The sequence below is a fragment of the Typopeltis vanoorti genome, chromosome 12 (assembly GCF_054136105.1).
Source record: "Typopeltis vanoorti isolate ZY-2024b chromosome 12, IOZ_Tvanoo_1.0, whole genome shotgun sequence".
Taxonomy (NCBI): domain Eukaryota; kingdom Metazoa; phylum Arthropoda; class Arachnida; order Uropygi; family Thelyphonidae; genus Typopeltis; species Typopeltis vanoorti.
The window spans coordinates 79,319,347-79,342,959 of NC_143560.1; the positions used below are offsets into that span (position 1 = coordinate 79,319,347).

Consider the following 23,613-nt stretch of genomic DNA (forward strand, 5'->3'; position numbering starts at 1 on the left):
TCCCTATGAAGATAGGTTGAAGGTTTGTGGGTTACAAAGTTTAGTTGATAGGCAGGAAAGAAGGGACATGATAGAAACTTTTAAGATATTCAAGGGGTTTTATAAAATTGATGCAAATGAAAATTTTCTATATATGACAAATAGGCAGAGAACTAGGGGCAATCCATGGAAGTTGTGTGATGATGAATGGATTCAATGAGAGATATTATTATTATTATTTCTGATACCTCCAAGGAGTCCGAAGACTCATCGCAGGAGGACACCTACAACTGCCTCAACCACTACACTGAACCTCTACTATGAATCTTGGTTGATTTGGATCTCTTGAAAGGAGTCTCCAGACTCCATGAAGATGCCATTAATAATAATAATAAAATTCCATCAACATAGCAAAAACTGCTTTAAGAAATCTATTCACTGCAGTAAACACTTCTTTAACAAACCCATTCTCTGTTGCAATCTACTGAAAAGTTCCAACCAAAGATTCATAGGTACAGATATAAAGCTATACTAAAAGAAATTCTCTATAGCAAACTACATACTATAATAAACTGTTTTTGTGGTCCCTATGAGCTTGCTATGATGAGAGTTAACTGTACTATTCTTTTGTGGCAATTTTTTGAATTTATATAGACTAAGATACAAAAATTATTTTCTTTTTTTATATATCAACTCCACACAGACAAGAGGAAACCTATAACACAATAGTGATGTGTGGATTAGTGGTTCAGGAGAAAGAAAGAATCTATTGATGTATCTCTTGAACAGCTAGAGGTTATCATCCTTGAGGACAATGCTATGTGGAAGACATCATTCCAGAGAACAGAGGTAGATGGAATGAAAGAGGGGGATGAGAGGTTGGCATGATGAGTATGAAGCTAAAGAATGTATGGCTGTTGCTCACAGCTTGTGCTTTTGCAGGTTTAGAAGTATGTTAGTGCTTCTATACATACAAAAGAAGAATGGGGTGGGGGGGGGTAGCCTGCTCATTGCATACAGTGTCTATGAAAAAGATTAGAGGAGGTTGGGGGGGGGGGGGGGAGAAGGCTTTCAACAAGAATTCTTAAGGAGGTTTTTGGTAAACATCCAAAATGTAAAAACAGCATCTTAAGATTGAGTGGATTTGGGATTTATATAACAGGAGTTGAATAAATACCACAGAGAATGTTATGGATGTAATGTATTTGTGCCAGGAAAGGATGAAGGTGTAAGTCAGAATAAGAAGAGAAATATGATCTTCACTGAGATTTGAACATTATTAAGATTATGTTTCAGATTAGCCTAACCCCACTGAAAAACAGTAGGGGAGATTAGAGTTTAAAGATACTAGATAAGAAGATTTTGAAGTTTCAAATCATTTACACAAAAGGTTCCTAAATAAAGAGGAATGAAACACCCTCTACAGCATGGGTGTCAAACTCGCGGCCCTCGACGAATATTTTTGCGGCCCAGCCAAACGTTTGCCAATGAAAGTGATTGCTACATATAGTCATGTTGTATGCATTTAATTTACATGCAGGCGAACCATTTCCTCCACTATTTCTACCAGCCAATTATATACCTACTATCACATGCCAGTGCCATGCCAAAGTCTAGTCATCAGTCTTGTTTGAACTGACTTGTTTGGTGTGCATAATAGGAAATATTTCGCTTTCGGCGAACAAGAAAAATAAGTTTATTTAAATTAAGGGGCTATTTAATCCCACATCGCTCTTTATATTTAAGTAAGAAAAATAAGTTTATTTATGTTACGCTTATTAATTTGTGCAGTTATTTAGTGCCTGGTAAGTTGACGTTCAAGAAAAAATATCACTTTTTATTAAAATATTCTATTATTTTATGTTAACAATTATTAATTTTTATCAGTCCTTTGTATTCAGCATGTCTATCGAAACCAAGTGATAGTAATAAACGAAAAATTGCTGATGAACATCGAAATTTCCAAGAAAAGTGGGAATTGGAGTATTTTTGCTGTGAAGTAAAAAATAAAATAATCTGCTTAATATGTAATAATGTTATCAGTATACCAAGTTATACAACATTAATCGTCACTATGAACAACATAAATCAAAATATGATAATTACAAGGGATTAATGAGACAAGAAAAGTTGAAAGAGCTCAAGTCGGGACTGAAAAAAAAACAACAGTTCATGTTTACTAAAGTATCACCAGAAAATGAAGCGGCGGTGCATGCAAGCTACGTCTTGTTGGAGTTGATAGCTAAACACTCGAAACCTTTTAATGAAGGTGATTTCAAAAGGGAATGTCTAATTAAAGCTGCAGAAATTATTTGTCCTGAAAATATGAAGGCTTTTCAAACAATCTCTTTGTCTCGAAATACAGCTGCAGAAAGAATTACTGATTTGGCCGATAATTTAAGTGTTCAGATCAAGGCAAAATCATCTAGTTTCGAAGCTTTTTCCATTCCCTGTGACGAAAGTATGAACATTGAGGGTGGAGCTCAATTAGCTGTGTTTCTTCGTGCTTGCAACACAGATTTCACGGATTTTGAGGAATTATTGGAACTAGTACCAATGCATAACACTAGTACAGGACAAGATATATGTGTTTTTGAACTTCTACAAAAATACAATCTACCTCTGTCAAAATTAACTTCTTTAGCTATAGATGGAGCTCCTTCTATGACTGATAAAAACAATGGTTTTGTGGCATTACTGCAAAAAACATAAAGTGAAATTTATGATGGATCCACGATTCATCATACACATTGCATTATATATCAAGAAGTATTATGAGTGAAAGTAATAAACATGGAAAATGTGTTGACATCTATCAAAAAAAATCATTAATTTCATAAAATCTTGAGGCTTAAATCAGTTACAGTTCTCTGCTTTCTTAAGTGAATTAGACAGCGAATATTCTGGTTTGTCCTACGATACTTAGGTACATTGGCTATCCTGCTCCAAGATTCTTGAACAATTCTGGGACTTGAAAGAAGAAATATGTCAGTTCTTAATAATTAAAAATCAAGACACAAGCCTGTTTTTTGACACAGTGTGGTTAAAAGATTTATCCTTCATAGTTGATATAACAAAACACTTATATGATTTAAATTTAAAACTGCAAGAAAAAGATCAGATCATTATAAATATGTGGGACCAAGTTAAGGCATTCAAATGTAAACTAGTTCTTCGGGAAAAGCAGTTGAAAAATGAAGATTTGATGCACTTTCCAACTTGAACATTAAAAAATCAAGTTTAAGTGAAACTGCATCGTATCAAAAATATGCAGAAAAAATTGTAGGCCTTAGAACTGAATTTGAAACAAGGTTTGCAGATTTTAAATTTTTGGAAGACAAGATTTCTTTGTTTTCTTTGATTTTTTCAATAAATATTGAATCAGTACCTAATCAAATGCAAATGGAGGTAATTGAGATCCAGTGCGATTCATATTTGATGAAGTTAGTGTGCCTGTATTTTACAAATATTTACCTACCAGGTTTAAAAATACTCGAAAATTCGCATATGAAACTATTATTATTATTACTTGACACCTCCAGGGAGTCCAAAGACTCATCGAGGGAGGGCGGCAGATGGCAACTACACGAATGCCATCTACCGCCCACCACTCCCACTAGTATTTTCAGGGACAATCACAAACATCCAAACCCACGACGGGATTCAAACCTGCAGCCTTTTGGGTGGAGCTAACCACTCGGCCAACCAGGCTGGCAATTATATCCATGTTTAGAAGTACTTATCAGTGTGAGCAGTTATTTACAATTATGAAGGGAAATAAGTCTCCTGTCAGATCCAGAATTACTGACATTCACCTTGGATCAGTTTTGAAAGTAATCACTGCGAACAAGATTTCTCCTGAAGTAGGAAAGACAGTAGCAGAGCAGAGATGCCAAGTGTCAGGGAGAAAACATTAATTTTATCGTTGTTCTTGTTCTTTTTTTATATTGTGCTTTTTTAAATAAACTGCGTTTTTATGAAAATTGAAGTTTTTGTTTTTTGCATCCCACAAACTTAAACCTCGTTTATTTGGCACATGCTAGCCTTTGAGTTTGACATGCTTGCTCTACAGAAAAGCTATGGATAGGATATGGAAGAGAAGAAATCATGGGAATACAAGAAAGATATTTAAGTTTTATAAATTTTGGGAAAAGAATACAGGTGCTGTAGAAAAGATGTTCAAAATGCTACGGTTATATGATATAAATGGAACATTATAAATAACAATACATATATTCTATACTTAGGATAGAAGCTAGACTGAGGGATGCACAGGAATATGGTTTGTTTTAAAATTGGGAGTAAGAGGGGATGTACATTGTTATTTTCATCCTACACGTGGTTCATATTATAGAATATGACATTAAAATGGATATCAAAATTGGAGATATTAAACTCAGCTCTTTACTTTCTGCAGATAAATAAATCTAATCTGAGTCACTGAAGAGACCTCAATAAAGGTCAAAACTAGTCTGGGTAGTGGCCCTTCCCTTAATGCATAAGATTATACATATCCGCAAGGAGATGTGTTTTGCATTATGGGAGATAGTGAGATAGGAGGAACGTTAGCTTGCTCCACCTTTGCAACGAGTTGCCCGGTGTTGTACTGCCTTACCTCAGTCCTGAAGATACTTTCAGGCACAAACTTTGTTTGCTCACATTTGGATAAAGGATTAAACTAAATTTATTCTAAATTTTCAATAAATAATTTGAATAATAACTGCTAACAAATGTAATATGAAAATCAATAATAAAAAGATTGAAATTATCATCGTCGTCACCGAATTCCTGCCATGTACCCTCAAGGGGTGTACAGGATATGAAAGTACTACATGAAAAATTTACATCATTACTAACTTCCTATCTACAATTTTCATCCAAATCAGTCTGTTACTTGTCAAGACTCCAACATTATCAGATCTTATATTTCTATCGTCTAAGGCACTTTGTCCCGTATCAATCCACCTATATCTTGGTCTTTTTCCTGCCAACCTGGCAGGGAACACTTGTTTCGCTAATCTTTCTTCACCCATTCTGTTTAAGTGACCATATTGCCTGAGATTAGCCCTGCAAACACATTCCTGGATGCTGACAATGTCAAGTTCTTTCCTAATATCCTCGTTTTTAATATGATATTGCCATCTGTTCGTACCCCTAATCTTTCTCAGGACTCTCATATCTGCGGTCTCTAGTCTTTGGTCAAGTGTTTTACATCTGACCCAGCTCTCAGATTCATAAGTTAAAACTGGTTTGAACACTGTCTTGTATACAGCTAATTTAGTGTTCCGACTAATTTCTCTTATTCAACACGAATTTATTCAATTGACTTACTACCATACCAGCTTTGTTGATTCTGTGGTCTATTTCCATATTAAATTTACCACCGGCCAGCCTGGTTGGCCGAGTGGTTACCATATCCGTTCTCCAGCCAAAAGGCTGTGGGTTCGAATCCCGACATTGGTGTTTGTTATTGTCTGTAAAAATAGTAGTGGTGGTCGGCAGTAGATCGCGTTGGTGTAGATGACGAAGGTAGCTGTGGTTAGTAGAGTGGTGAAGACGGAGTGTTGTAGAGTAGGTGCCCTCCCTCGATGAGAATTTGGACTCCCTGGAGGTGTTATGTAATAATAATCTTCACTAAAAATCATGCCGAAGTAGCTGAAATGTTTTACTTGTTCAACAGGTTCTCCGTTCACAACACAGTTGACATTTTCAGTGATTCTGCTTATTTTCATTGTCTTTGTCTTTTTAATGCTGACCTTCATACCATATCTATTACAACAGTTATTCAATTTAGACAGGGAATCTTGCAGACTTGTAGTGGATTTATTTAGAGGTATAACATTATCCGCATAAAGCAAAGAGCTGACATTAACATCTCCAATTTTGATATCAGGTTTAATACCACTTTCCTTCATAATGTGATCTATATAGATAACGAATAAAGAGAAGATAATGTACACCCTTGTCTGACACCAGATTTAACATTAAACCACCTTCCTGTACTTCCTTCAATTCTAACTGCTGACTTACAACTCAAATAAAGACTAAGTATTGCATGAATTAATGCCCCCATCGACACCATACAACTGTAGCGTTTTGAATAGCCACTCTCTTGGTACCTAGTCATATGCCTTTTCCAGATCTACAAATCTTAATTATAGATCTTTGTTATATTCAAATGATTTCTCAACTATTTGTCGTAAAGTGAAGATCTGATTCTGACAGTCTCTATTTGGCCTGAATCCAGCTTGTTATCCAATAAGCTTTTCTTCCACAATTCTTCAACTGTTTCTCAAGTATACTTGCATAAATCTTATCAGGAACACTCAGTAGGGAAAACCTCTGTAATTCTCACATTCAGTTTTATTTCTCTTTTTATATATGGGTACTATGAGAGTTCTACTCCAATCATCTGGAATTGGTCCCTCTGCCCAAGTCTTCTGAACTATGCAATGTAGCCACTGTAAGAATTTTATACCTCCATACTTCAGCATTTCTGGTCGAATATCATCTACACCTGCTGCCTTTCCACATTTCAAGCCTTTGATGGCTTTTTCTACTTCAACTATGGATATGTATTCCTAACTGTATGCCTGTTGAGTGTTTTTTACCACTGTGCTGTCATCACTGCTTGTTTTATTTAGCAATTTTTCAAAGTAATTACTCCACACTTCAAGGATATCTTTTTCTCCGGTTTTCATGTAACCTTTATTATCTCTAATTCCTTTTACAATACTCTTTCCTCCATTTCTGAGCTTCTTCAACAACCTCCAGAATATCTTACCACCTTCTTGATATTTATTTTCTATTTTCTTGCCAAAGTCTTCCCATGACTAATTTTACACAGTGTTTAGCTTTCTTACATTTGTCTCAGTGTTCGCTAAGAGCACAAGCTGACTTATTTGCCAGCAACTTTTGATATGCTTTCTTCTTTTCCTTCACTGCCTCTTTAACTTCCTGTGTCCTTCTGATTTTTCTATCCTTGCAGACAACTTCACCACATGCCTCTCTGGCTGAATCAATGAGGGTTTTCTTCAAGGCTTGAGACTGAATCTTCAAGGTTTGGTTACTGTTCTCAAACTCTTTCATTTTTTTTCTTCAATAATCTTTGTGTATTTTAGTCTACAGTTCACATCTGAGAGCTGTTCAACTTTTATTCACTTTAAAAGTTTCTTACATGTTCTTTTCAATGTGAAATTCAATTTTATTCTAATCAAGACTAAATAGTGATCAATTCCAATTTCAAATCCTCTGTACACTCTGGTGTTCTGCATCAGGGAGAAAACATCACTATCGACAATAACATAGTCAATGAGACTTTTCTTATTCCTTGCCTCTTCTTTCCATGTGAATTTGTGCACATTTTTATGTTGGAACATGGTGTTAGTAATAAACAGTCCATGTACTGAGCAGAAATCCAACAGGTGTTTGCCATTATTATTAGCTTTGCTCTTTTCTCCAAATTTTCCCAAAATATTTTTGTATGTCTGACAATCATTTCCTACTCTGCTATTTAGATCCCCAACAAGAACCAACTTTCCTTTTTCATTGTGTTAGTTGCTTTCTCTTAAGCCTCAAAAAATTCCTCCATTTCTACCTTAGTAGAACTTTCTGTGGGACCATAGGCACAAATAAGTGTTATTATCCAGTTCCCCATTCTGATATTTGCCCACATCACTCTACTTGAGACTGCCTGCCATTCAAGAAGATTAGCCTCGTATTTAGTGCTGAATACAATGTCTACTTGTTCTCTTCCTTGATTGTCATCACCTGAATATAACATTTTGTATTTATTGCTCAGAAAGATTTCACCAGTTTTTGTCTTTTTTGTTTCAGTCACCCCGATTATGTCGATCTGGTACATCTAATTCCTCAGCTAGCTCCATTTCTTCGCCATTCAGGCTTCTTATGTTGATAATACCGATCTTTAACTGTGGTGATGTTGAGTTTTAGGTGTGTTTTAGGATTTATTCCAGTAGCTGAGTCTTCGCTGTTTGCCCTGGTTCTGTGGTGAAAACAATAGGGGCCTTGTTTAACTGGCGACACCCCATCCGACATGAAATTTTGTCATGTTGTACCATCATTTTGTATTTTGGTTTAAGCCAATAAGAATACAATTTGGTCGGCTAAATCCTAAACTGTCGGCCCATACTCGTTTGTTCAGTATTCGGGTAGATACCCAACAGGGTGCACCACGAGAAGGTGAGGATTGGACATTAGGTCAGAAGCCCTGGTCCTTTAAAGGCCATGTGGAGGTCTCCTCTCAGTTATACAACTTTGACCCTTAAGCACCCCCAGATGAAAATTACTGAATTAATGGTAAAACTACAAACAGTTAAAACATATTCAGTATATGAACAAAGTTTAAGGCAAAGTTAAAATAAGCAAAAGTAGTTATGCCGGGAAGCCAGTTAAATAAATTTATACGAAATAACATAACTGAGAAATTAGCTATGTTATCTTATGCATTTCCACCACCTCAAGCAGTGGAGGTACATATTATCTTATGTATCTCCACTGCTTGAGGATACATTTCAGGAAATGATAAACTAAACTAAGTTGGTTGGCTATATGAGAACAACCATATGCATGTATATAACTGTTCTCTTCCAGCAACAGTTTTTTTAACACTTATATAATGACAATAGTCCACGCGGTTAGCCTAGTGGCTTTGCACTTCGCAACCATATGCCTGGGGAAGAAGTGTCTTAGGTTCGATTCCCGTCCACGACGTGAGGAGCTTAAGGATCTTCCTCAGCCATAGCCAAGTTAGTCGGTCTTGGGCGTAGGCAGCAGGGTTTTTTCTGCCAGTTTATCTGGGGTTTTTCATCCCGCAAGCAGGCAAACCGGCCCCGTGAACACACAGGTTACAGTCAAATACTTATGGCAAGGAAGGCAACGGGAAACCACCTTGCTCATAATCATCTCTCCCTAGAATGGTAGCATATAGCTACCCTCCCGCGGCCATATGGCAGATGGGAACCAGAAGAAGATAATGACAATGACTTATGACCAGAATAATTTCAAATTCTATAATAATTACTGCCAGCTTGGTACATCTCCAACAAACTCTAGGTTTAAACCCCCCACTGTTCTGTTAGTGTCTTTAGGTAGCAAAATATCTGGTGCAAGATTCCCCATCAGGCATTTTTGGAAGTCTGATGTAGTTAGAAAAAAGTTCATGTTCATTCTGTAGAGCAGGGCAAGATTCACACAAAAAGTTATAAATAGGCTGATTTTGATCAGAAGATCGGAAATGGTAATTGTGGGCAACCAAAGTACATGTTTTGAATCAATTTTCTTAGCTCATTTCATTTTTTTTCAAACATAATTATTAAACAAAACAATAATAGAAAATCAGGTCTTGTCAAATCTAATGATGACAAAAACTGAGGATTTCTCATAATCTTGCATAAAGAAATCGTTAAGGAATGTGGAACATGAAACAATGCATTCAGTTTATATTATCATCCTGTGAAATACCATTTTCCACTCTCTGACCATCTGGTTAGAGATGTTTTTAAGTGGTAGATGAATATTAGAACACACAGTGAGATCCCACTTGCTCATTACTGGAGACTTTAAAGTGGTTTGAAAAAGATCTATGTTTGGTCTCTGCAGTATATTTTTCAGATATCTAATCCCTAGCCAACTCATTGTATCCTGTGATAGGTTTACAACCTAGGGGAGGGGGGACTCACAACAATATAACACTAAGAAATTGTAATGCATAAGATTAGAATAAAACGAGGATCGATCATATATCACTGCATGCTTATGACATCAAATGAGTGGTCTATACTCTTCCCTTTAACTTGTGTACATTAGACAGTCACTATAACAAATCCCTAAAAACCAGAGAGATAGTTTGTTATGACATAAGGTTCACTACAATTTAAGATAAAAATACTAACCTCCACACTCCATTCTCACGAAACAAAAGAAATTGTGGAAAACAGAACAAAGGAAATTACTAGGGACATGCATATTAACTTGTGAGAAATACAAGAAATCCAGGGAAATACAAAAGACACCATAACCAGGGCCGGCGCTAGGCTGGACATCACCCGCCTGCAAAGCTGAAATGTGCGCCCCAAACAAATGGCAATTTATTTATTTATTTTTATTTTTGTCATAATCATGTGGAAAGAATTTACAAGAAAGAAATTAAATTACACATTTGTTCTTGAAAACATGTTATTAATTAAAATTTAAATTTCCTAGTTTTGATATTAACAAAATTATCTATAATATTCTAACTGTCTAAGTTTTCACATATATCATTTTCAATAGCTATTAATGCTAGACTTTCAAGCCTTGTTAATAACATACTTGTTCTTAAATAAGTGTTAATTAATTTAAGTTTCGAAAACAAACACTCACCGCTTGCTATACTAACAGGTATAGTTAATAATATTCTTAAAACAATTGCAAAATTCGGAAAAGATAAATTATTCGACATGATATATTTAAGAAAATCGAGAGGATCTTCAATTTTTGAAGTATCGTTTTGAAAAATATCTGTATAAGATTGCATCTCGTCAGAGTTTCATGGCATTTATATCTTTATTGTTTCCATCTTTCAAAAGAATTTCTAAGTCGTCGCAGTTTTTTCTTAACTCTTCATTATTAATTTGGAAAAGTCTATACAAAAAAACTAAAATTATCAACGTGAGTTTTAAGTTGTTCAAAACATCCATTTAACGAAGTCCATGCAGCATCCAAAAGTTGACTTTAAATTTATCTTCTGGAGTTTGTGGCTGTTCATCAGGATGTTCGTATTGAAACTGACATTTTTTTATTCTGTTGTTGAACTTCTAATACAGATTTAAACTCTGTTTCTCCATCCACATCTTCACTTAGTAGTTTTATTATTTCAAGAACTTTTTTATAATTTGTATCTGATCGGTATTCTGATATGAATTTTTTAAAATTTCCAATGGATCTTAAGACTAGAGATATATTCATATTTTTATCCTGAAGAGCTTTACTAACTGGATTTATTCTGTTAAGCAAATCGTGCCAAATTATTAAAGAGCAGATGAATTTATAGTCTTTGATTTTAAGAACATAAACCTTGTGCTTCATTTTGAATTTCTTTATTGAAGTTGTCATTACTTAAAAATACAAAAAGCGTGTCATCAATTTCTCCTAATTGATAACGTAGAGGGAGAATTACTTTAATTTGCTTTCCCAGTGAATTTCCGATGGCTGTTTTAATGTTATATTTAATATAAATTTCAAAAGAATTGTCCAACGTTTTGGAGATGATGAAAAAAAATTATATATTTCTTGTACAGTTGCAAAAAAACTAATTGTATCTGCATTTACTTTTGCTTTATCGTTGATCATTAAATTGAGAGTGTGCGTAGCACATGGAACATAGAAGCCAGAGGATTTTTAGTTAAAAAGTAAATTTTGAAGCCCATTTTTCTTTCCCTTCATATTTGCTCCATTATCATAACTCTGGCCTCGCATGTCCTCAATACGAATGTTCCATTTGGTCAGTTGTGTAGTTATTGTGTCGAATAAACCGTGGCCTGTAGAATCATCAACACTTACAAAACCTAAAAAGTTTTCATTGATTTCGACTATTTTATTAGTACAGGAAACAAAGATATAATAATAGTCATCTGTTCTGTTTTACTAGCATCAGGTGTGCAGTCCAAAATTATCGAATAATATTTGGATTCTCGAATTGATAATAAGATTTTATTCCTTATTGCATTACCCAACATTTCTATTATTTCATTTTGACTATCCTTACTCAAATAATGTACGCTGTTGTTATTTCAAAGGACTCTTTCAATATGATTTTCCATAACAGGATCAAATTTAGCAAATAATTCCACTAATTTTAAAGTTTTCATTATTTTTGTTATATAATTTATCTGATGATCCTCAAAATGCTAAATTTTGACCACCAAGGAATTTCATTATTTCTATTAACCTCATTAAAACATTTATCCCATGTTTCTTCTCCATATCGTACATAACTTGCTCCTGACAGTCGATAGTACTTTTGTTTTTTAAATTTTTATTTAATTCTTTCCATTTTAAGAAGTTTTTCATATGAATTGAACTTGTTTCATGTCTATGTAAAGTTTTAGATACATTTCCCCAATCATTGGACCCTTCTACAAGACTGCTAGACTCAATAGATGAAAAAAGCTTAAAACAAAAGCAGAAAACAGAATTTAAAGATTCAGAATAAATTAGCCATGTTCTCGAAACGGTCTCTCTATTTTCCATTCTTCTGTTACAATAGCCATCACTAAATTTATGTCCATTGATATCTCTTGAATATTATATATTTTTCTTTTGAGTAGGTCCCATTTGAGTTAAAACTATTCATAATTTATCATTAATTTTTGGCCATTTGCCTATATCTTCTAATTTTTCAGAAATTAACGACTTGTCTCTCTTGTCAGTTACTTGTTCCAAGTGTTTCTCATTTAATTCCTGCGTTTGACTTTCTTCTTCAATTACAAGAGCTTGTTGATGACCTGGGTTTGTATCATCAGAAGAATTTTTAATTTTTTTAAAGAAAAGTATTAAGATTCCAGCTTGTTTTTGAGCCAGTGCTTCTTTTGCAGCTTTTCATTTTCGATTTTTTCTTTTACATCTGATAACTTTTTCTTTATATCCATTTTTTAATTTATTTTTGAAAATAAACTGAAATTTAAGAAATATATTTAAAATTTTTATAGTAATAAATAATATAATAATTTTTTGGGTTACAAAATAACTTTTGAAAAAAAAAAAAAAAAACGGTCAGCTCTATATTTGAAGTTATTAGAAGAAAAATAAAAATAAAACCTTCATAAAAACTCCATGATTACAACAGGTAATCGATGATATAATTAATAATAATACTTACCAAGAGGAACTGTTTACAAATACAAATATGCAGATTTTAAACACCAAATGTAAGAACACTCCGAATAATTCGTCTTTATTTCACCACTGTCTAACGAATACTGTTCGATTAACAGGAGTAAGTGAATCATACTCTGAGCCACAGGGATAAAACGAACCATTTTATAGTTTTCAATCTTAAAATCCTATTCTGCTGACAAGGGCTGAATAGGACTTCCAGCAGCGAAATCAGCATGGTAGTAAATGATATCAACTACTTATCAACAGTAACCAGAGCAAATGTAACTGAATTTTATTGTTTTCATTTCAAAATAGAAATCATCCCCCAGAAACAGGCCGTTATTGTGGTGAATCTTAAAATCCCATATCACATTACACCTGGTTATAATTATTTACATTGGCGACATGACGATTTCACAGAGTTCTGCACGCTCTGCACCGGTTGAACTGGGCCAAATGACTACTAGCGCTTCAGCGGAATGAGACTCTAAGGTCCCGTACAAAATACATTACGGGACAGGGTTGTTGGCACAGGGCTGCTCTGAGCCGAGCGAAGCAGTGCGCTTGCTGCCTAAAAAGGCGCATTCATGACAATCGTAGTGGGAGAAAATCTGATCTATTTTTATGCAGAATATGTAAATTTGCAGCAATTATATTGACTTACCTAATTATTATTACTTCGTTTACAAAAATTTAAAGAAAGAATGAAACTTCATACTAATACTTTGAAACGGTGCCCACCTTGTAGTGGCACCCGCAGCAATGCAGGCCCGCTTCCGCCGGCCCTGATCATAACGAAGGATACCAGTAGAAAGAGGACAAAGGAAATCATTAAAAATAGAATGAAATATAAAGAAATAATATATATATATACTGGAAACAGAACAGAAATCATAGGAAGGAGAACTACAAGAAATCCAGGGAAATAATACAAAAGACATCATAACCAGGGTTGGTGCTAGGCTGAACGTCATCCGGCTGCAAAGCTGAATTGGCGCCCCCAAACAAATGGCAATTTATTTATTTATTTTTGTCATAATCATGTGGAAAGAATTTACAAGAAAGAAAGAAATGGCAGGAAATCATCCTTTGTGTTTTGTCATGAATGTATGATTTCTTGCCAGTTTTTTCTTCGGAAGGAACCAAACATAAAGCACATAAAATGACATAATGAAAAAAGTACAAATGCGAACAGTGAGAGATGCTAGAAAGATGAGTACTAGAAGAGTATGAAATTATAAAAACGAAAATCCAGAAATAACATTTAAATTTCAAAATGTTATGTTAGCTTAATATTACTTACCTGAAATCTTCCTAATGAAAAAAAAAATAACCTGAAAACTTCAGTAGTCAACTTGGTCACCTCCAATTGCAAAGAGGAAGGGAATAGAAGTGATGAATATTAATTAATCTGCATTAATTAGCCCGGGGAGGGGGAGGGGGGGAGAGAGAGAGATGACAGAAACAGCTAGTGGGAATATCAGTTAACTGACTGGACAGAGACCTGGCATAAATTGATATTGTACACTCAGAACTGTAAATTAAATAAATATTGCACAACATACAATATTTATTTAATCTGAAGTTTAAGTAAAAGACATTTGCCTGGATAGATGCTGTTTTGTGTTACAGCCTTTATAAGTTAGAAAATTCAAAATAATTTTTGATTTTGAATCCTGACCTAAATTTTTGTTTTAATTGTAAAAATATAATGATCTGCACATATTTACAGTAGTTCATGAAAATTTTGGGTAAGTGATGTTAATTTAACATGCTCATGCTGATCACTATATAAACTGTATTGTAAGGTACTCATCTGGAGGGGGAGGAGGACAACAAACGACCTTGGACTTCTGGGTTTACCACATCAGTCGCAATGAATTGTTATACGTGCTTATCAGAAAAATGTAGAGAACTTTCTTAAAAAAAACTTGAAATTTACATGTCATAACTACACACATTGACGAATATGTAAAAATGTACCTGCCCAACGTGGGAATGACATGTTACAAGGTCAAGTGAATTATTGGCAGATAAGCAAACATGTGAAACATAGTGCAAATGTGTTAAGCTAATGTACCCTTCTGAAATTCAAACATTAATTTTAGATTTTTATAATTCCATGCTCTTCTTTTATGGCTTCTATTATTGTTGTTTGTATTATTCCTGCCATTTCCTGCATTCTGTCCTCAATGTACAATTTCCTTTGTTCTCCTGATTGTTATGTAATTTGGTAAGAATTCAATTTGTTCAATGCTGTTTTAAGCTTTTACTGTTTAGAATAGTGAACTTAATACAGCATTGGGTCTATGGGACTCAGTACACAGTGGGACTTTTCCACAGTACATTATGACACATCATTTAGTCATAGCGATGTTCGCTATTTAGTTTCAAGGTGCAGTGAGATCAGTGTTCTCCCCAGAAATTTTTACCAACCGGGTGGAATGAAGCATTAGCCGGGTGTACAAAAAAATATACTGCACAGTATTTTCTATTATTTGTAAATACAACCCCTCTAATAACAGTGAAAGCTTCAGAATTTCAGTTTACTATCATCTTCATGGAATACTGCCAACTAAAAGCTGACATCATTCTTTCTCTGCAAACACACACACACACACACACACACACACACTTGAAGTAAATTTATATTACAGGACAAAATTTAATTGCATAATTTAACATGAACTGATTTAAATGTGTGGAATAAAGGCAAAAGCTGTATGAATAAATAATATTTATATTTTTTTTACAAGTAACATTGAAAACAAAAAGTCCAATAGATCGACATTTATATATTTATTTTTTATGAGTGAAAAATGCAAACAAAATGAAATATATTGTTAATATTGTAAATATAACTTTAGTGTTTGTTACATACTAAATAAACTTCAAATGCAAAAACTGTCCATCATATTTAACTGAAAAATGAAAATTCCAACATCCATATAAACAAATAAATCTTAACATAAACAAGTTAGCCTCTACCAGCCAAGGTGGATGAAATAGTGAGACCAACTTGCACTTCTTATCCATGTTATTCAATAGGTGTTACAGAATCGTATCCGGATTTATCAGGATGTATATATACGTCCTGGCTGGTTGGGGGGGGGGGGTTAATCTTCAATAGAATATTATAAAAATACATATTTTGAACGAGTTAAGAAAGACCCTTTTTCATAACAAATAGTAATTTATTAGAAATTATTTCAAACAAGGATAATATTTAAAATACAATTTTATTTAATGCTGACCATAAAAAGAAACTTATATTATAGCCTACCAGTTTCGCCAGCAGACTGTCTGGCTTTTTCAAGGCATTTATGAAAAGACAAAAACTTGTAAATGCAAATTGAAAGGAACATAAAAAACGTTGTAAACCAACTAGTAGCTAAGGTTACACATTCGCGTGACAGAGAGGACTTATAGGTAGGCTATAATATAAGTTTGTTTTTATCGTCAGCATTAAATAAAATTGTATTTTAATTATAAACGACCAAATATGTTTAGTTTAAACAAGGATAATATTTTATATAGTAATTATAACAAACAAGACTAGGATTTTTCTTATTTTCTCATTGAGTAACGAAAAATTTTGTAATGCTCACAGCTTAAAATTCTATATACATTAATTCTTTTCTTTTTCTTCTAGAAGCTCAGTTGTCGGCAGCTTTTTCATAATTAAAATCTGTTGGATCTGGTCCCTCTAGCGAAATCAAACATCAGATTATTTAGAGCGTTCAGACTGATGCGATTCCTCATAGAGGTTTTTATCCTTTTTAATGCATAGAAACTCCTTTCACATTCAGCTGTCTCACAGGTATGGCCAGTCCAACAGCAGCTAGTTTTGCTAAATTTGGAAAATACTCTTTAAGCTCAGATGTTGTTGCTAATTTCAGCAGTATTTGTCTTGGATCTAGATTTTTGTATGACTGTCCATTAATCATTTTTGATGAAACTGCCCATTCTAGTTTAGTACTTTCATAGTTTAAAACTGCAGGACTTCCATTTCTAGAATATTAATCAAAAAGAATCTCAGAAGCCTCATGTTGATCACGACTTTCTGCATTGAAAAGTCTCGAAAAGCAGGAAATGATTGGCATATCTGGAAATCTTGCTTCTAGGTGTTTAATAACTGTGTCTATGCATTTATCATATATTGTAGTCTTGAACGTAATAACATTAGAATCTGAATCGTCAATGTGAAGGTCTGACCATTCACCTGAAAGATGCTGATAAAGATTTTCAAAATCTTTATCAGCAAACTATCCAAGATGGATAGTTTTCTGGCTTCTATGACTGGCTCTATTTCAGTTAAGTCAACATCTTGCCTTTGCCATGATCTAAACAAGTTAGATAAATGCAGTACCACACCTGAAAGCATCATTAGGGAAGCTATGAAATTGTATGTTCTGATATATTTACTTAAACCTTCAGCTGTGATATCATTTCGTTCAGTGGCCTCTCTTTCCAATGCAGCTATAACACTCACCATGCATTCTCTTAGAGACTGTATTGCAGAATCATGAGACAGCCATCTAGTGTCACTAGCCATCTTAAGTTTAATCTGAGGACTGTTCAGTATATTTTGGATTTGGGTTAAACCAGCCATCCTGACTGAGGAATTGTAGAAGAAAAACAACTGCCATAAGATATCATTAAACATGACTAAATAAGGCACTTCAGCAGCTGCTTGGGCACTAGCAGGAGCCAGTCAGTGGTTTACACGACAGTTGACCATGAGTTCATCTGTTTTATCTTTGAGCAGTTTTCCAACTCCCTTTTGCTTTCCAATCATGACAGCTGCTCCATCAGATCCTAGGCCCACCAGATTACAAGTTTTTAAGCCTAGACTGTCAAGGGTTTCAATTACTTTATTATAGTCTCAGCTTTGCCATCAATAATATTGCAAGTTGATACAAAACTAATCCTGACCTCTATTCTAAGTTGACAAACATATTTAACATACAAAATCAGCTGTTTTAAAACTGAGATGTCTGTAATTTATCACATAAAACACTGAAATAATCTGCAGAAAGTATATTTTTCAGTATTTCAGATCTAACTTCTGATGCTAATATATCAATCAACTCTTGCATTATTCTTTCTGAGGTATAATGTGCATTTTTACCAACATTAACATGTTCTAAGTAGGAACAGCCTATAGCCTTGCAATGCTCAAACAATTTTTCAAATAATGTAGCATGCAGTAACTCATTTTTTGCTAATATAGATCTTAAAGCTCCCAGAAAAGCATCTCTCTGCAAGCTATTCAAAATTGAAATTGATTTTTCAATTTGCCCGATTCCAGTTTCTTCTAGTATTCGTTTTTCAATTATATCTGAACAAGAATCAGTGTGTAACTTGCTTTGTTCATGGTCAACCAAGCTTTCATTTTAAAGTCTTGTGCATGACATAGTTACCCAAGTCACTTCCTTGTTTGTGGGTCGTCTCTTTCCGTATTTCGTACATGTGGAACACATCGTTCCATTATCTTTCACCACTAACCAATGGAATTTTTTAAACCACTCACTGTTAATACCCGATAAGCAGTGTTTAGATGCATGTTTTACATTTGAAAGAGACTCTGCAGAAGTTAATTCACCAAATCGACAGGAAATCGACAATTAATCAGAACAAATCACTGAATTGTGCACTGACAGTAATAACCACAAAACATAACGCGTGTAATGTTGCAATTTTACTATTTATAAGTATTAATTACTAGGAATGGGAATTGGTATCACTCGAGACTGATGTCAGTCCTTGAGAGTTTCGAGAATTCCCTGAGATCACCACTATATTTGATGTGCAGGCCTATTTTCTTTTACAAAATAAAATATTAAATACTTGACTCACGATCTTCAGGCAAAAAACATTATTAAGAAAAATAAATGATTTTGTAGAGTTTTAACATTGATTTTTGCCTTCGATTCGAATCTGCTCAATTTTCACAATTTATTTCTTTCAAACATCAAAATTATGTCTCTTTCGTATAAGATCTTTGCAACCGATCCTGTTGTATTCGAGATCCCGATTTTTATCTTCTTCCGCGTACGGATTGTTGTGCAGTTGATGAAGAAATTGAGCTGGTCTCACAAGTATCGAGACTCTCCGGTTCGATTTCTCATCACTATTAACTAAAAAATTTCTTAAATTATTTTTCCATTCTTGCTCATTATTTAGCCATGTCAATTCACAACATTAATTAGCCGGGCGGTGCACCCATTCAAAAGGTCCTGGGGAGAACATAGGAGATATTTAATGCCAAGAGAATTTGAATCAAAATATCTGCATAATCTAAAATGGCATGTGAAATGCCTTAACTGAATTATGAACTAATATTTTAAATGCCAAGGCAGTGATAATTGCATCTCAAAGATGCTTGTACTCAGACTAAATAGTTGTATGCTTTGTGATATAGTCTGAAATTTCTCAGATTTTTAATTTTGAAATCAAGCCATTACCAGCTAATCAGTGAAATGTCACTAGACCTTGGTGATCAACAGTTTTTCTATGCATATGGTGAAAGTTATCTCTAATCTTTATTTTATATTCTGTTGTGTACTACAAATATAAAAAAGCTTTTGTTTTTCATCTACTGTATTTATCTGAAAACTAATTCAGATAAATACAGTAAATATTTTGAAATAAACTGATGTTTATTAAACTGAGTTTAATAACATGAATACTGATGTTAAATATGATATAATGTCACTACAATTAGTAAAAAAATTGATATGTATACTTACAATCTGAAGAATTGGTTTGTTTTTTGCCAGAGTTAACATCCCCAACCAATGACCAAGGTTTTTTAAAAGTGATCTGTCTGAGAAATTTGCAATTCCTTTATCACTTCTCAGTAATACCTAGGAGAAAATGCAGTATGCTAAAATTACTCTTGCAAAAGCAGTCTCTTAAAAATATACAAAAATGAAATGTATTAACATTAATTTCTTGGATGCTTAGCAGTGTTGACCGATAGATTATTGTACCTAATATTATTTTGAAAACTGAAATATATAATTACACTATGATGCCATTTTTTAAAATTCAAATTAAGCAATGACATTTAAGCATAATTAAATTCTTGTTGAAAAAATATCCAATTTAACTGTTGAAGAAAAAAAAAAAAGAGACTTCATAAGTAGTCCACATGAAGACAAACAAACTTATACAAATCAAATCACCTAATACTAATTATTTACAAACTGTTCTGGAGTGCATTACCCTAAGTAAAAGAAATATCTGTCAGAGAGTTAACTCTCCAATTCTTCAAAAGTTTTATAAAAAAAACTTTCTTACAAAATGCCAAACACAAACCTTACACAGAAACTGGAGTTTCTAATAGTATCATACACTAATTTTCATGAACTGTTTTGGTATGCCTCATCATGATTAAGAGCTCTCCAGTGGAAAGGAAGTATGCTGTTCTGAATGATTATACCCAATGACCAGAGACATGGCATGTAAACTGGTCAGTCTTTGTATGGGTCATGTCCTGCAGAATGAAGCAGAGCAGAAGCACGGATTCATCTGAATTAGTAATACCCTATTCCCACAGCTTTCAGTCAGTACTCATCGAGGCATATGACAGATAAGTTTTGTGAATTTTTTGAGTTCTTCCCTCTTCCCTAGTGTCTTGTGTCCAGGTGTGGGTGATTTGTTTCTGTCATTTTTTATCAGTTAATTCTGAAGTGTATCAGGTGATAATGTGATTATAGACTGTTGTAATCAGAGTTCAATACTTTAAGAGTCCAACTTGAAGTGAATATTACTGCATGCGAATGAGATAGTTTAGTCAAAAAATATCATAGACATATGATATATCAGGCTCTATGAAATTCTCGGTCAGTATATTCAGCAACCATACACCTCCATTTCTGGAAGCACATATATTTGTGAATCAGCATTTTCAAAAATGATAATAGTCAAATCAGAGTGTAGAATAAGATTTTTAAACAATCATTTGCATAAGATTTTAAAATTTAGTGTCACGAGCCTTGAAGCAAGCATTAATAAACTTTATGATAATTTGCAGCCTCAAATATCGCAATGAATATATGTATATCTTCTGATAAATAAATGTATTAATTTCATAAGTTTAATTCTAGTCTGCACCAGGTAGTGTTTTTACTGCTTTGATAACACTTCTCTAATAATTGTTGGCAACAATATCATTTATCTGATTTGTGTTTGCCATTAGATGAAGTCCATGGACAATCTTCTTTTATATTGCTGCAATGAAGAAACTGTTCTCAATACAAAACTCCAACATCCTTTTCTCTTGCTTCATTTCTGTCCCAAACCAAATTTTCTAGTGATGCCTTGTTCTACTTCTGCATTCTAATCACCCAATATTAACAGAAAAATTTACTTTATCAATGCTGTACACTACTTGTTGCAATCTACTGTAAAATTCTTCTACCTCCTCTTCACTTGGTTCCACAGAGAGTGATACAATCTTATATAAGTGTGAAATTCACAGAATATGACTTTATTCTCACTAGGATATTGTCAGACACTGGACTGTAACCCAAGATGTATTTTTCATATTCTCTTCTAACAATGAATGTCATTCCATTTCTTCTAAACCATCCTTGTTCCGGGTAATAAATCATGGAGTCATCAGTACCAAAGTGATCCATTCCTGCCCATCTCAGTTCACTAATTAATTGTTAAAATCTTAACTTGAGAGTTCTCATTCTTTTTTTTTTTTTTTTTTTTCCAGTTCCAGTTTTACTTGATACATGCTTCTTACATTCCATGTTCCTATTTTATGTAAATCAGTAAAACAGAGACATTGTCTTCTGAAATTAACTACCAGAAGTTGAACTTCTAGAAGACTCAGATCCAGCTTCATCATTCTTGTTAATATCATTAGAAGTTTCCCTCTGCTCTTCCCCAGTTGCCATTTTCATGCCTTCTGACCTGAGCGCCCCATCTTTCAGCAACATATTGAAATAACTTAAGCCTCTTTTCATAAGATTTTTTTTTTTTTGGCAAATATACACAGAAGTAGTTTGCCACTGCCTTCTGTATGTGTGTGCAGCTCACCAGTTAAGGCAAATAATATCCAGGAAAGAAGGCAGACTCCCTAAATAAAATAGGATACATGTGTTAAGTGCTGGAAGGACATCATATTACAGGTTTAATGGAATATTTACAGATTAAATATCTGAAAGCACACTCCAAATCAACATCACCGGACTTAAAGATTGGTACTATCAATATAAGAAGCCTGAATGGCAAAGAAATGGAGCTAGCTGAGGAATTAGACAAGTACAAGACTGACATAATAGGGGTAACAAACAAAAAAGACAAAAACTGGTGAGATCTTTCTGAGCAATAAATACAAAATGTTATATTCAAGCAATGACAATCAAGGAAAAGAAGAAGTAGCCATAGTATTCAACACAAAATACAAGGCTGATCTTCTTGAATGGCAGGCAGTCTCAAGTAGGGTGATGTGGGCAAATATCAGAATGGGAAATTGGACAATGAGACTTATTTGTGTCTATGGTCCCACAGAAGGTTCTACTAAGGTAGAAATGGAGGAATTTTTTGCTGCTTTAGAAAAAGCAACTGACACAATGAAAAAGGAAAAGTTAGTCCTTGTTGGGGATCTAAATAGAAGAGTAGGAAATGACTGTCAGACATACAACAATATATTTTGAGAAAATTTGGAGAAAAGAGCAAAGCAAATAATAATGGCAAATACCTGTTGGATTTCTGCTCAGGACATGGACTAGTTATTACTAACACCATGTTCCAACATAAAAATGTGCACAAATTCACATAGAAAGAAGAGGCAAGGAATAAGAAAAGTCTCATTGACTATGTTATTGTCGATAGTGATATTTTCTCCATGATGCAGAACACCAGAGTGTACAGAGGATTTGAAATGGAATTGATCACTATTTAGTCTTGATTAGAATAAAATTGAATTTCACATTGAAAAGAAGAACATGTAAGAAACTTTTAAAGTGAATAAAAGTTGAACAGCTCTCAGATGTGAACTGTAGACTAAAATACACAAAGATTATTGAAGAAAAAAAATGAAAGAGTTTGAGAACAGTAACCAAACCTTGAAGATTCAGTCACAAGCCTTGAAGAAAACCCTCGTTGATTTAGCCAGAGAAGCATGTGGCGAAGATGTCTGCAAGGATAGAAAAATCAGAAGGACACAGGAAGTTAAAGAGGCAGTGAAAGAAAAGAAGAAAGCATATCAAAAGTTGCTGGCAAATAAGTCAGCTTGTGCTCTTAGCGAATACTGAGACAAATGTAAGAAAGCTAAACACCCTGTAAAATTAGTTAAACAAAAGTCATGGGAAGATTTTGGCAAGAAAATAGAAAATAAATATCAAGAAGGTGGTAAGATATTCTGGAGGTTGTTGAAGCTCAGAAATGGAGGAAAGAGTGTTGTAAAAGGAATTAGAGATAATAAAGGTGACATGAAAACCAGAGAAAAAGATATCCTTGAAGTATGGAGTATTTACTTTGAAAAATTGCTAAATGAAACAAGCAGTGATGACAGCACAGTGGTAAAAAACGCTCAACAGGCATACAGTCAGGAATACACATCCATAGTTGAAGTAGAAAAAGTCATCAAAGGCTTGAAATGTGGAAAGGCAGCAGGAGTAGATGATATTCGACCAGAAATGCTGAAGTATGGAGGTATAAAAGTCTTACAGTGGCAATACTGCATAGTTTAGAAGGCTTGGGCAGAGGGACAAATTCCAGATGATTGGAGTA

The 23,613-nt window shown here is 34.0% G+C and overlaps 1 protein-coding gene across 3 annotated transcripts in view; it reads right to left on the reverse strand.

Annotated features, from left to right (window-relative positions):
- Not1 (CCR4-NOT transcription complex subunit 1) overlaps nt 1-23,613 on the reverse strand; it is a 568,860-nt gene that overhangs the window by 264,985 nt on the left and 280,262 nt on the right. For all 3 annotated transcript variants that reach the window (XM_090401629.1, XM_090401630.1, XM_090401628.1), the window contains exon 26: nt 19,611-19,727. In XM_090401629.1, the coding sequence (XP_090257755.1) occupies nt 19,611-19,727 (117 nt within the window). The remainder of the gene's footprint in view (nt 1-19,610; nt 19,728-23,613) is intronic.